This window comes from Salminus brasiliensis, chromosome 1 (genome assembly GCF_030463535.1).
Source record: "Salminus brasiliensis chromosome 1, fSalBra1.hap2, whole genome shotgun sequence".
Taxonomy (NCBI): Eukaryota; Metazoa; Chordata; class Actinopteri; order Characiformes; family Bryconidae; genus Salminus; species Salminus brasiliensis.
Window position 1 is genome coordinate 52,577,995 of NC_132878.1, and position 14,670 is coordinate 52,592,664.

The 14,670-nt window shown below is 42.1% G+C and overlaps 1 protein-coding gene across 5 annotated transcripts in view; it reads left to right on the forward strand.

Annotated features, from left to right (window-relative positions):
• dab1a (DAB adaptor protein 1a) overlaps nucleotides 1-11,359 on the forward strand; it is a 192,604-nt gene extending 181,245 nt beyond the window's left edge. For 4 of the 5 annotated variants that reach the window (XM_072682452.1, XM_072682479.1, XM_072682444.1 and 1 more), the window contains 2 exons: nucleotides 2,305-2,408; nucleotides 8,460-11,359. In XM_072682452.1, coding sequence (XP_072538553.1) covers nucleotides 2,305-2,391 — 87 coding nt within the window. In that variant the 3' untranslated portion in view covers nucleotides 2,392-2,408; nucleotides 8,460-11,359. The remainder of the gene's footprint in view (nucleotides 1-2,304; nucleotides 2,409-8,459) is intronic. The other variant, XM_072682460.1, reaches the window with a different exon arrangement.
• The last annotated feature ends 3,311 nt before the right edge of the window (nucleotides 11,360-14,670 follow it).

Genomic DNA, 14,670 nt, shown 5'->3' on the forward strand with positions numbered 1-14,670 from the left:
TAACAGTTCAGAATCTGTATTTTAACTAATCTGTATATTAACTAAGGGCTAAAGCTAACACAATAGCAACCGCCAGATTTTCCGATGATGACTCCGGAATTCCTTGAGGTCCAGTCTTCAGCACAGTCCAACATGCATCTCTAATGTGTAGCATGTTGCACCTGACCATGCAAATCTCCAAAGCTTGCCAGCCTTTTCTCTCTCCTATTCCTCACAGAAGTTCAGAGAGGAAAAATAACCCTTGTAATAAATGTGTCCTCTGCTTCATTGAGATACGTTGATGGATCGCCATGGAAATGAGCCAAACAGGGCCAGGCAATCACTCTCTTCTGATTGGTTCATTCCTTTTATGAATCCCTTTCCATGGATGATCAACATTTGGGGCCAATAATGTGTTAAATTAGTCCTTGGAGATGTCAGAAAGACCATTAGGACATTATTAATCACACTTAGATACCTTTCATAGATCACATATCACTCTTCTATATGACTTATCTCCCTATAGGAGTGTGCGTTATAAGACCTGATGAATTAGGAAAGAAAAAAACGAAGCTTGGAAGAGTCTCCTCGTTTACACCTGGTCCCTTCATCATGTGTCTTGAGTATCAGGTGCAGATCAGGATCAGGCTAAGCCACATATAAATGCAAGTGTAAACGCAACCAAGACGCATTTAAACCAGATACAAATCCAGTCACATAGGCCAGTTTAGAAGGTGGTCTGAGACGTATTTGATCCACACATTTTAGCAGTGTAAATACAGCCCACTACAATGAAACACCAGTAAAGGTTGCCTCACAATGAGAAAATTTGCATATTCTGTCTCACATGGTGATTGGATTTCAGTCTAAATAACCGGAGACACATTTGACTACAAAGTGTAAATGCATGTGACTGAAATCTTAACCAGTATACAATCCAGATACTAACCTCATGAAGTGACCAGGTGCAAACAGGGTATCTTCTTAGAGTGATGCCATAAAAGAACCACTTTTGGTTCCAAATGGATAGCGGTGTGTAAGTGTGAAGAACCTTTTAAAGGTTGATGTAAAGGTTCTTAACTAAGAAACAACACTTAAAGGAATGCCCCCAAGAATGGTATATACTGGTAAACTCTAATTGAATTTAATTAAAAAATTATACATATTATTATATTATATATTATTATTATACATATTAAACAAATTTTTTTTCTCTTTTTTTTTTGGAACCAAAAGTAGATCTTCTGACTTTTATGATGTTAATTAATAATAAATGAATAACATGTAGCTCTAAACGATACCAGTGTTTAAAAAAAACAAGAATAATTATATATATATATATATATATATATATATATATATATATATAAAAACACACTGTACACTATTCTCATTGTCTGAGTCATCAGAGAACCCCCTGCTTGCTTTCTCTTTCTCCTTTCTTTCATCTTTCAGCCGAACCAAAATGTTTAATTATTCTGTTCCAATTATTCTGTAAGTAAAAGAGTGTGCCCTCCCCTCACTCACTGAAATGTCATTAGACACCACACACACACACACACACATACACAACAGGCAAAAAAATACACCCACACATACTCAGGCGAGGTGTTAAGAGCAAAGCACCAGGAGGGCATCAATTCAGCATGTCCTAAAGTGCTTACATAATGCAGTACAGAACCTTTCATACTAGAATGTAATAATGTGCTGGATGAAAAGAGGGGGATTTCACATCAACCTTAACAGACAGAGGGGTGGAAGGCAGTGTGGCTGAATAGGCCGCAGCGTAGGAGGATAGATAGATGGATGGATGGATAGATTAATCAATGAATTAAGGAATGAATGGCTGAATAGTTGGATGATGGACTGCTTGTTGATTTCTAACTTCTGAGGCATCCTCTGTTTGCAGCTTTTCCTATGCAGTTTTGTTCCCCTATGCTTAACCTCTCTTCCTTTCTCTCTCACTGTTTCACAACCTCTCTCTTCCACCACCTCTTTCTGTCCTCCACCTTTTTGGCACTCTACCATGCATCCCTGCATCATGTTTATCTGTTTATCTATTTTCTATCTATGATTCTTTTCCTACTTGTCTCTGTATCCTTTCTCTCTCTCTCTCTCTCTCTCTCTCTCTCTCTCTCTCTCTCTCTCTCTCTCTCTCTCTCTGTCCACCCCTCCTGTCCTGTCCTCTTCCTCTGCTTCCTCCTCTACCTGTTCTTATCATTTCTCCTTCCTTCCACCTATTCCATCTCTCTTACCACCCATTCACCACTCTTTCTCTCTGCCACCCTCTCTCTCCCCCTGTTTTCTTCCTCTTTCTCTCTGCAGGCTGGAGACGCTCAGTCTCCGTGTGTGAGTGAGCCTCAGGCAGAGTGTGAAGGCTCAGAGCCGGACAGTCCTCAGGTCGGTAGCTAGATAGCAGCAGGTCAGGGGTAGGTATCTGTCCTCTTCTCCCTCCTCCTGCTCTTCTGCGTGTCGGTGGCCTGCTTCAACAGTGATGTCCATCAGCACGCCTTCACCTGTCCACCTCCGTCCACCATCGTATACACACTCGCAACATCGTGGCCGTGTGTTCTGGTGCTCTCTCTCTCTCTCTCTCTCTCTCTCTCTCTCTCTCTCTCTCTCTCTCTCTCGTTGAATCTCTGCCTGTCTTCGCTCTTTCTCTCTGTTTCTACACTCTTTCCTACCTACCTCTTTCCTTTGTTTCTCTCTCTCTCTGCCTTTTCTTTCCTTCTGTCTTTCTTTTTTTCTGTCTCTCCCTTTCTCTCTGTCTCTGAATCTCTCCATCATTTCTCTCTCTCTCCATGTTTTTCACTCCTCTCTCCTCCTGCCTATCTTGCTTGTCGTTCTTTTTTCCTTTTCTTGCCTTTATTTCTCTCTCTCCTTCTATCTTCCTGCCCTTTTCTTTTTTTGCCTTTCTTTCTTTCTTTCTTTCTTTCTTTCTTTCTCCCTCTCTTTCTCTATTTATCATCATCCCTCTCTCTCTTTCCTTCTCTTCATCTCCTCCCTTTCTCTCTCTGTATCTTTCCCTGCTTTTTCACTCCCTTCCTATTTCTTTCTCACTCTAACTCCCATACTCCCCAACCCCCCCCCCTCTCTCTCTCTCTTCACCCTTCGTTTTATCTTTCTCCCTCTTCGTTTCTTTCTAACTTTCTCTCTCTTCTCTACCTGCCTTTTCTCATCTTTCTTATTGTCTCTCTTTCCTACTCTTTGTCTTTCTCTCTCTCTTTCCTTGTTTTTGTGCCCTCTCTTTCTCTCTTTCCTTCTCTCCATCTCCTGTATCTTTCCAATCTTTCACTCTCCCTTCCTATTCCTTTCTCACTATAACTCCCATTCTCTGCCTACCACTCTCTCTCTCTCATTTTTTCTCACCCTGTCTCTTTCCCTCTCATTGTCTCTCTGTTTCTCACCTTCTCCCAACCTCTCTGTATCTGCCTTTTCTCCCTTTCTTGCTTTTTGTCTCTCTTTCCCACTCTTTGTCTTTATCTCTCTCTCTTTCTCTCTCTCTTCTCTACCTGCCTTTTCCTTTTTCTTTCTTATTGTTTCTTTCACACTTCGTCTTTATCTCTCTCTTTCCTTGTTTTTTCTTTTTATCTCGCCCTCTCTGTCTCTCTTTCCTTTTCAATATCTGCTTTTTCTCCCTTTCTTGCTTTTTGTCTCTCTTTCCCACTCTTTGTCTTTATCTCTCCCTCTCCCTCTCTCTCTCCTTCTCCCTCTCCCTCTCTCATCCCTCCACCCTTGTCTGCTGCTACTTAAGATGGGATGTGCCTTGTGGAAATTCTGGAAATTTTGCTGTTTTTCTTGTGTGTGTGTGTGTGTGTGCGATTGTTCCTTTTATCCCCCTAAAGCTACCTGAGGTGTGTGAGTATCAGAGCTGTTGATTGGCATTGTTTTGGAACAGCATCATGGCATGGCATATCCATGAACATCACACATCTAAGCATCTGTCTTGTGCCGTGCCTTTATGACTATTTCAAATGAAGTTGTGAAAATGCACACTGCACCTGTCACTGCACAGGAACTCACTCTGAACCTGTACTTTGTCACTCTGTTTAAGGGCTGGGGTTAAACTGAACTCATAGGGTTGGCTCTGGGCTCTTGACATGTATATAGTAACGTCACTGGGAGAAAATCATCACCAGTTTTACAGAGCTTTAGAGATTTAGCATTACTGTATGGTCACAGGCAGACTTAACTGTTCATCTACTGAAGGGCTAAACTGCATTCCTAGTTCAGTTAAAATGCTGCTCGCTGAACAGGATGGCATCATTGGATTTCAATGGCATCATTCCCTGTCCAGTCCAGTCCTGGCATCATTATGCTGTTCAATAACTCAGTCCTGGGAACACTGCGATTTTGTGCTCTCCACTGAAGTGAGGCTCCATGAACTAGTGCACTTCCAGAGCTACAGATCCAAATGGTCTCCTCGTCCACCAGAGAGAAGAAGCGGCTGAGGGAGCCCCTCCCTGACTTCGCTGAATAAAACTTTAATAAAGTGAAGCAGAAGCAGAGCTGTGTGGCAGTGCCTGTATGCAGACTGATCTGCTGGCCTCATTAGTGCAGTCTGAGGCTTAATAAAGCTGGACGGCTCCCGAGACATGCAGAGAGACAGCACCCCAGGGAAGAGCAGGGTTTATGCATACAAGACTTTGCAAAAATGCTATAGAGGGCAGAAAAGTGGACTGCCCCCAGTGGGGCTGGTGGCTTGAAGTAACTGTGGTGTTACTGGTGTTAGTGGTGGGCTTTTTTTGCCAGTGTGTGCAATGCACATCAAAGGTTTGGGGACACCTTCTTATATTTTGTAATTGTTACTAAAATCTCATATGCAAACCATTGCTTTTATAACTTACACACTATTTATTTTAATACACGTGAAACCCCTTTTTGAGGCTATGTATTTTGAAAGTATTGAATAAGGAACACTCACCGACAGCATGTTTTATTAGAGAATGTAATTACACATATTTTGTACACATGACTAAATATCACGATGAGTACTGTCTCTAAATACTGTGATACAGCATTTTTACTATAATACCTCTAATACCCAGATTGGTTTCCACCAATCTGATAAGCCATATTTGCTTTTTCCACACTAAGCTCTATTACTCAGTAACTACAGGGACTTCTGTACAAACTGGTGGGGCTATTCTCTGGTAATAGAAGTTTGTAACTAAGGATCATTTACGCATAGGGATAGTTCTTTAAGTTATCATGGTTCTCTATAGAGAACCATTGCCTTTACTAATAGACCCTTGAAGAACTCTTTTTAAGAGTGTAGCTTCACAGCAGATACAGCAGAATGAAAAGTAGTTACTGAATAATAAATGTTGAAAACTAAATACTGAATATTCAGTAATTATAGTTCCACACTGTAAAACAATCTTAAAAAACTAAGCAAAAAATGTCAAATTCAAGTGATATATCCTAATTGAAATTCACACTATTCAAACTATATGTTTACAATTTTTAATTAAAAGTTCTGCAGAGAATTACTGTTATTATAGTGAGTGTTATTATATAATATTACATATTTTCTACAAATCATTACAAATACATTCAATAAAGTGACAGTGCTAAAAGTTCTGCAATTAATTTGACCAAAGTGGTAGCATGAGAGTGAACATAGGCACACAAATTAAAAATCAAAAATTAAAATCTACTCAAGGTTTCTTTGACATGGTGAATTCACTGTCTCTGATCTACCCACACACCCCTGTTTAGGCTGAGAGGGAGACGTTTCATAGCTTTTCTAAGCAAATTTGTGGGAAGTTAACATAGTAAAGCGCAGTGTTTGTTGGCAACAGCCAAGCGCAAGATAACATTGTGATGTCCGCAGTTCTAAACACTACAAGGCCACAGTCCAGAGCTTAGATATGTTGTGCCAACTGCAGTGTTACTGCATAAATAACAGTATGGATTACCAATGTGATTCATTTGATAATGCCTCAAAGGAGTGTTATAACCCTGAGAAAAAGCTTAAAGTTAACAAACTGATGAGAAAAAAAAAAATTATGTACATTATATATATTGCTCCACATTCTGACCCAGTCCAGCTGCAGTTCCCCCTCCCTCTCCACAGAAGTATGTGTTCTCAGAGGAAGAATAGATAAAAGGGCATTCAGGAGGATCTTACAGGAAAGTAATACTGAATGATTTTATTAAAATGATAAGTGTGATCTGGGAGAAACAGGGGCTTGTTTGAGGGATGAACTTACCAAGCAGTATAAGCAGGACCTTCTGCTATCAGACTATTGTTGAGAGCCATTAAACCCAATCAGATTCCAATTCCAGTTTTCCACAGATCTCAGTGGTGGTTATTTCAATAATTTTCTAGGCCGGCTTGTAGACCTTCGTCTTTGTTCTCTCTTTGCTGGGACAGCTTTAACCACAGGAAAAGAAAAGGTGTCTCCAAACTCATGATGGACAGTGAATGTCTGAAGGCACGATACAGAGTATTTAATGCATTTGTGCTAGACTATCTGTTTTGGACGACACTGTCCCTGCAAGACATCTGTAGCTTCACAGATGATGACTGTGTTCCTCCCAGTCTCTCAATGTTGTGTATGGAGGCAGTATGGAGGAACAGTGCCAGATGACTGAAACTGATGTACTGGCTTAGAGGCAGTGTGTCACTAGCAGTTGTGGAGGATAAAGGCTTTTTGAGCTGTCTCACTTAGCTGTCTCTGTTCAAGATGCCCCTCCTGGAGGTTTCTCTGTTCAGTGTGAAGGCCTGTACATTCCCTTCAAACGTTTTTTTTTTTTTTTTCAATCTCAGACAGGATTAGCTGGCTCTCCTCCCTTTTCCTTTCTCTTCTTGTCCCTGTCTTTCTCTCCCCTTTTTTTTATATCCGTTCCTTCCCTTTATTACTCTCTGAGTTGTTGGCCTTCGCCCCGATCTGTCAGCATGCCTTCACTCTTTCATTTCTCTCTGCTAACATACAAGTGAGTCATAATTATAGAGTGCTGGCAGGTTCAGCGGTGTCGAACAGATTTCTGGCCATAGGCTTGGACAGGCTAAAGTTCTGCTACTTTGCCAGTTCTGTTGCTGTTGCTTCTCTCGTTCTTTGTACCTGTCTGCAGAGGTACGTTTCAACACAGCTTCCTTCTAGGCCTTCTCCTTGTATCCTGCTCTCCATTCTGGATTGGTGCGAACCAGGAGGCAGGGCAGTAGCCTATTTCGATGAGATCCAGAGCAGCTTTACCGCCTGGAGCGGTTACACTTGTAGCAGGTTTTTTTTTTTCCTGATCCATGGCTTTGCTCCTAGTTGAGCTGTTGAGAAAAGGTGAGGCAAATGGAGCTACCTCATCATCCCCAGTATAATGCTGCTAGTCAGCTGAAAGAGCTTTACTGACATCTTCTGTTGGTCCAAAGCAACTACATGTGCATGGGCAATATTTTATAAAATGGGGCTAACGTGTACCTACACTCACTGACCAGTTTATTATCAGGCACACCTGCCATGTAGGTGTATTTCGTATGAATAAAATTTATCAGCCACTGTCCATCAATGGAAAGGTACCACCATATTGCCACCATTTACCATAGCCACTCTCTACCCTGTTCAGTAGTGGAAAGAGACCACCATATTACCCCCAGTTTACCATAGATACTCTTTATCCTGTCCACCAGTGGAAGGAGACCACCATATTACCCCCAATTTACCATAGCCACTCTCTAGCCTGTCCACCAGTGGAAGGAGACCACCATATTACCCCCCCCCAGTTTACCATAGCCACTTTCTATCCTGTCCACCAGTGGAAAGAGACCACCATATTATCACTATTTACCAGAGCCACTCTCTAGCCTGTCCACCAGTGGAAAGAGACCACCATATTATCACTATTTACCATAGCCACTCTCTAGCCTGTCCACCAGTGGAAAGAGACCACCATATTACCCCCAGTTTACCATAGCGACTCTCTAGCCTTTTCAATAATGGAAGGAGACCACCATATTACCCCCAGTTTACCATAGCCACTCTCTAACATGTCCATCAATTTACCGTATCTCTGTCTTGACTGTCAATAAACAGAGACCAACATAGGACAACCATTATCACTAGCTACCCTGTCCATCAGTGGAAAGGAACCTCTGTAGGACTGTCAGATATTATTTGGATGGTGACCCATTCTGTACACAGCAGTGCCACCAACCTGGTAATGAGGTGTTGTGTTGGTCAGTGTATCAGGCACTACTGGAGGTTGTGGACTCTCAATGTCACTGCAGCACTGACAACTACAATACTACTACAATTACCAATAGACAGTGTCACTGCCGGACGCAGTGTCCAATCAGTGTAGGTACAAAGCAGTTGTATCTAATAATGGACAGGCAACTCCCAGCATTCTAAACACTGTATGATCTCTTGCTGACATGTATGGGCTGTAGCATCAACATAAGCACTCAGGCCGGCTTAGTGGTGGAAGTCGTTGTGTCATCACTGAAAACTAAAGCGACCTGGTTTTATGTTTCTGTTCAGGGGAAGGACCCTCTCTACGCCCAGATCAACAAAGGGAAGAAGTGAAGGATTATGGGAGCTCTGCACACAACTGAACAGTGCTGGGGGATCAGGAGACCAAACACTAGGGTTCAGCGCCCTCCACTGTGTGTGTGTGTGTGTGTGTGAGCTTGAAAAAGAAGTGAGTAGGAGGGTGGGTGATGAAAAAAAAGACTGAAAGAAGATTGACGAAGTTAATGATAGTGTGGGTGTGGATATATGTGTGTGTGTGTGTGTGTGTGTGTGTGTGTGTGTGTGTGTGTGTGTGTGTGTGTGAGAGAGAGAGCGAGAGAGAGCTTTGTGTACATGTGTGTGTGAGTGTGAGTGTGGATGGTCTTCGGAGCTCAGCTGTGAAGGTCACCCCCAGCCTCCATGGTCCTTCTCTCCAAGCAGCCATCTTCTCCAGCCCAGCCTGGAGAAGCCTAACCCAGCCTTCAGTAAGCCCCGCCCCCTTCTGGACCGCACACTCTCTCTCTTTCTCTCTGTCTCACTCTATCTCTCTCTGGAGGAACCACCGACCGACCGGGCGCTTTTACCACCTTCTCTCCTTCCATTCCTCTCCTCCTCAGGAGGAAGTGACTCCTCACACTGTGTTTCCTGCACTCATGGACTGGCAGTGGGATAATTAGACACAGCTGATATAATGATGACGATGATGATGATGATGCCGATGATGAGGATTCAACTCTTCTTCACCCTTCACAGCCTTACTAGCCCTGTTCTGCAGCCTCTCTTTCTGGTTTGTGTTTTTTAATTTTTTTTGGCTCTGTGCGTCTCTCTCTTTCGCTCTCTCTTCCTGTCTGCCCTCCTTACTCACTTTCCCCCTTCATGCAGTCTCCACTAGACTCCGTAATGAGGCCGTGCAAAGTATGAGTGGAATCTCAGAGAGGTGCCTCATTCCAGTGTACACACACACACGTACGCACACCCAAGTGAGAGTTCAAGAAATCACTGCTTCATGATCCAGCAGAATCCCAAGCTCCGCACCGTCATCCCACCCTCTTGTGTAGTCCAAGCCAGAGCAATCGATTACAGTATAATCCATTCGGATCCATCGAGGGGATTAAGGGATTCACCCATTTGGGTTTGTTTGGTTTTCCTCCCCCATCTATTTGAGATTCTGCTGCTAGAGAGCTATGCAGAAATAAAAAAAAAACAAAAAAAAAACAAGAGACTTTGTCTCTCTCTCGATCTATCTCTCTCTTCCTCTCTCTCTCTCTCTCTCTCTCTCTCTCTCTCACTCTCTGTGGACCCTTCAGACAGAGACCAGACTCAAGGAGTGACTTTGCCAAAATCTCTCTTTTGTGGGAAAGACTTCCGAGCAGCTCATTCAGACGGAGAGGACTTTGCGAGGGCATGGACGTTGCAAAACCAAGCTGAATCTGTGACTGAACTGTTCCTTATCTATAGCTTTTGTACAATACTAATGAGAAGAAAAAAAAAAAAAAAAAAAAAAAACATGACATTGAAAAACAGGATTTTTATTTTATAAGTCAGTGGAGCCCTTGAGGTCGACCTGAGATGCGGTTTAGGGGTAAACATGGCTTTAAGGCATCAGATCATTGGTTTGCCAAACTCATTTTGTAAATAATAATAATAATAATAATAACGATAACAATAATGATAACGACGATAATAAATGTTCATTCTGTCCACCGGACGTCTGTGCCATAAAATAGGCAGGCTTCAGTGATGCAAGCTCGAAATGGAACCCAAGCAATATCAACATGTGTCCAAACCCCCAACCCCCCCCCCCCCCCCCCCTTCAAACAATCACCCAACCACTTACCCGCTGTACCTCCTTCTCCCGTGATAGTCTTACATTGCTGTCCAAGTCAGAGTGTGTTGAGGTTTCTTCTCAAGCAGTGTGGCTCAAACTGAGGCAGTGCCTCCAAATGGGCACAAAAAGCAAGGATCCAGTGGTAATGTATTCTGGAATGTAAAATCAGAGGGTGGAAAAACCACTGTGCACCTATTGATCTCATTTCCAAAGCACACTGGGATATTTCCTAATCCATGAACATCTCTCCTATATTCCAAATAAATCCCTATTACTGATTGAATTGAGAGAACTGAGAATTTAGGGATGTGGTATTTTAGCGCTGTCCAGCCTCGTTCTCAGTCTCTCCTGCCCTGGGGTTTGCGAGATGGTTTGGAGGAAGCTGAGAACCTCAGATTTGGCCAAGGTGTCGCCATGCATACACACTACAGCAGTGGCTGAAACATCCACGCCCTATATTTTAACATATGCGGTCCCATTTTCACTTACACACACAGACACACACACACAGTAGATGTTTGTTTACACATGCTTCAAAATCAATCCCAGCACCTTAGGGCACTGTTCGTCAAGACAAATCCTGGTCTATTCCATCCCCGAGCCATCAGTGCTGATCCATGCACAAACTACTGTAAATTCACCTGAAACAAACACACACACCCATTCACCTGTAAATCCACCACCTGTTATCCTGTGATTCAAAATCAAAATTCGGAGAGTCTCGCTGTGAACGGCAGTCATTCCATCGCCTGCGATGACGATGATTAATACTTGCTATTTTATGGCCAGAGTCCCATTTTAATTTGAGAGCCATTTTTTGGCCCTTTAAGGATCATACACTAAATTCCAGATGAAAAGATGATTGGGAAGCCGGAAGAGGAGGGGAATCATTAACAGTTCCGAGTATGTTTCTAGACCTATTTTAACTTTACCTCAGCTAATGGTTTGTTAATGTAAAAGGACACATTATTTTTTATCTCAATGAAGATGACATTCTACAGTGGATTTTTAGAGGATTTTTTTCTTTTTCGTTGTTTTCTTTTCTCTTGATTTTGCGTATCCCACCATGTAATACTGTTACCAATAAACACATCGCAAAACAGGCTTTGTATTTCTTCAGCAAGTGGCACTGATATGAATAGCAGTATGAACAGTATTACTGTTATTGTTGGGCACAGTGTGCTTTGAGCCAGTCATAACAGTCCCTAATAAATTCCTGATTAGATACTGTAATAACCAGGTGTAATAACCGTGTTACCAGTTCTGTGGTCCATCTGCACTGTCGTTTCTTATTTTTCACTGCACCCTGTTAACCACATTGCATGATCGGGTTCTTCTGGAGCAGGAAAACAGTGAATGTGCAGAGAAGATGGACTTCAAGAATGGGGATAGAAAGTGCTGGCATAGGAATCGCTACAACACAGTAGTGGCATAATGTGATATCTACATTTACATTATGGCATTTAGCAGACGCTCTTATCCAGAGCGACTTACAAGGTAACTCGTATTACAGAGGAGGGCCAATGTAGTGTTAGGAGTCTTGCCCAAGGACTCTTATTGGTGTAGCACAGCACAGTCACCCAGACCGGGAATCGAACCCTGGTCTCCCACATGGTGTTGTTGTAACACAATGGTAGGTGGTGGTGTTATCTGTTGCGCCACACCAACCACACATATCTCCACCACAACCATGATCAGCTGGAGGCGTCCTGTCCTTAGTCATATCTGCTGAGTCCTTCTTTTCCTTTCACATGCTTCCTATGTGTCTAGGATGGTTAATCTGTGGTGTAGGAAATGTGAAGATGTACAATGGTCTACTTGTTGTGGTACCAGTGCTAACAGAATTACTTCTGCTAGTGTAGCTATTAATAATCATACTGACACACATTCACCTGGAAATCCATTTTTGTCTAAGAGATTATTACACTGACATATGAAGAGTTCATGCAATGCACATGTGATGAGGAGTGAGGAGGTTCAGGTGATCCGATGGATGAGACCACTGAGACAGCACTGAGAACTTGTGGGACTGTTTTTGAAAGTCTGTGGACAGCAGTGATGAATCTGTGGGACGCAGCTAATGTAGATCATTGTAGTGACCATTTGAGCAAATCATTTGCCTGCCATTGTAATAATAACAATAACTGTCATCATTCATTTTCTCCAGAATCTCTCCAGTTTTGCTCTGCTCACATAAGTTCAGCATTCATGATTCCACTATTAAAAAGACACTGGGATTCATGAGCGAGTTCCAAAGTGCTTACAGCCAAGCTCAAAGACCATGTTTGCGTCTTGAGCATCAGGATTATATCTGGATAAGGCCAAGCCAAAATTCAAGTGTAAACACACTCAATTCACATTAAACCCAATGCAAATCCCATCGCTCAAACCACTTCACAACAAAAGCCCCTCCCGGTACAACCTGAAACACCAGTAATAATTGTCGTGCAGTGAGTGAATTTGCATATTCAATACCACACAGCGATCGAATTTCAGTCTGACTAACCGGATATGCATTTCACTACCCAGTGTAAATGCATGTGGCTAAAATCTTATCAGGTTGCAATCCAGAGACTAGTCGCATGAAGTGACCAGGTGTAAACGGGGTCCATGTCTTGTCTTGAACCCTACTGAATCTTGAATCTTAGACCCCAGGATCTTCACCGGCAAGCTCAAGCTTAAAATCCTTCCGTTGTTACTGAAATAAATGAAAAGAAGAAACTTCCACCACAGAAAAGCTGATCTCAAACGATAAGAAGCGTTCAGTTGCAGTGAAAGTTAACAGTCATTAAATGAAATGGATGCTTTATTAACTGTGTTTTGTGAATCCTGAGTCATGCTGCCTGCCATCAGCATCCAGAGTCTGAGAGGGCACAATTGGCCTGGCTCTCTCTGGCTGGGTAGATGGCTTGCTCTCCAGTATGATGCCGGTCGACTTAGGTGTCGAATCAGACCTGGGGATCCGGCACTTTTCTTTGAGTGTGTCGGTTGCCTCCCAGTGTTGGGAGCATTACATGTGCTAGAGCACTAAGAAGTGGATTGGGAAAACTAGGTGAAAAATAATAATAAAAAATCATTTACAGTGGCAACTGTGAGGGTTGGGTGGTGAAAGTTTACTGCATGAATTGCTTTTCCAGAGAAATAGCTGAACAAAGCAATTTAAATGAGATCCACGGAAGTGAAGTAAAAGTCAAATGCAGGATCCTTGCCAAGCAAAACAAACAGGTCTGGTCAGACTTAATTGCATTTAAAATCCTCCCATTCATCCTTCCAGCTCACTCAGGGAGAACACAATTTAGGATTAGGATATGGCCTACAGTGGCACATGTACACCTGTAGTTAAATTTGTTTGTGCACTGATATGAAATGCCATCAGATGTCCAGTCGTAACAGTGTGTTTTTAGTGTGTTACATTCCATGTTTTAATGTATCACGTATGAAGTACTATTTAGGTAGCATTTAATGCATGTCAAAACCTTAATTAGTTGCATTTCACTTTGTCCTAGACAGCCCATACCATACACAGGAGACATGGCCACTGACCCCTCTTGTTTCTGAGTACAGCATCTCCCCCGGGCCAACAATAAATCTAACCCTGTCTCTCTGTACTGATGCTGAAGGTGTTACTTCATAAAAAAAATTAAAAAAATTTGTTCTTTCCATACCTGAGTGGCATGCCAATAAAAGTAACCTGCCATTGTCATACCATCAGCCCCTTCTCTTACTACAGTCCACTTTTACACTGTTACTGCAGCTTACTAAAGTTACACCTCGTGTGAATATCAGACCATCAGTTTTTCACAGCTTAAACCATTACCACTTGACTTTTATAGGCCGAGTTTTCATTATTTTCTAGCCTGACATTTCAATACTGACATTTTACATTTGCCAGAGCACAAATTTTGCAGAAACAGATTAAACTATGTGGCTGAAAGGTGAGTTTTCAGTAGCACTGCACACACACAAACAAATTGTGATCTCAATTCTTTACTCGTTGCAGTTTATAACTTCGATTTTCTAAGTAAAAGTAAGTTAATAACTCCTGTACAGAAACCAAACTCAAATACAGAATTTTCATCCTATTTTCATCCAGATGCATCCTATTTGTTTTTTGGATTTTATCAAATGGTGAAATATAACACGTTTCCTGTGCCATTAATGTGTGACAAATGTATTTATGACTTCATTTTTTCATTTATTTATTTATATGTTAAGGGTGTCTCCATGGAGGAAACCCTAGAAAATCAGCTCCACCCAAAATCTGAAATTTGGTCAGGGTGCTCAAGCATTAGACTGTACAAATTCTGTAAAAAAGGTAAAAAAAAAAAAAAAGGTTTCGTAAAAAAAGGTGCACGTATTTGTCACTGTACAGTGTGCACTGTACAGCAAAATGTGTCCTCCGCATTTAACCCA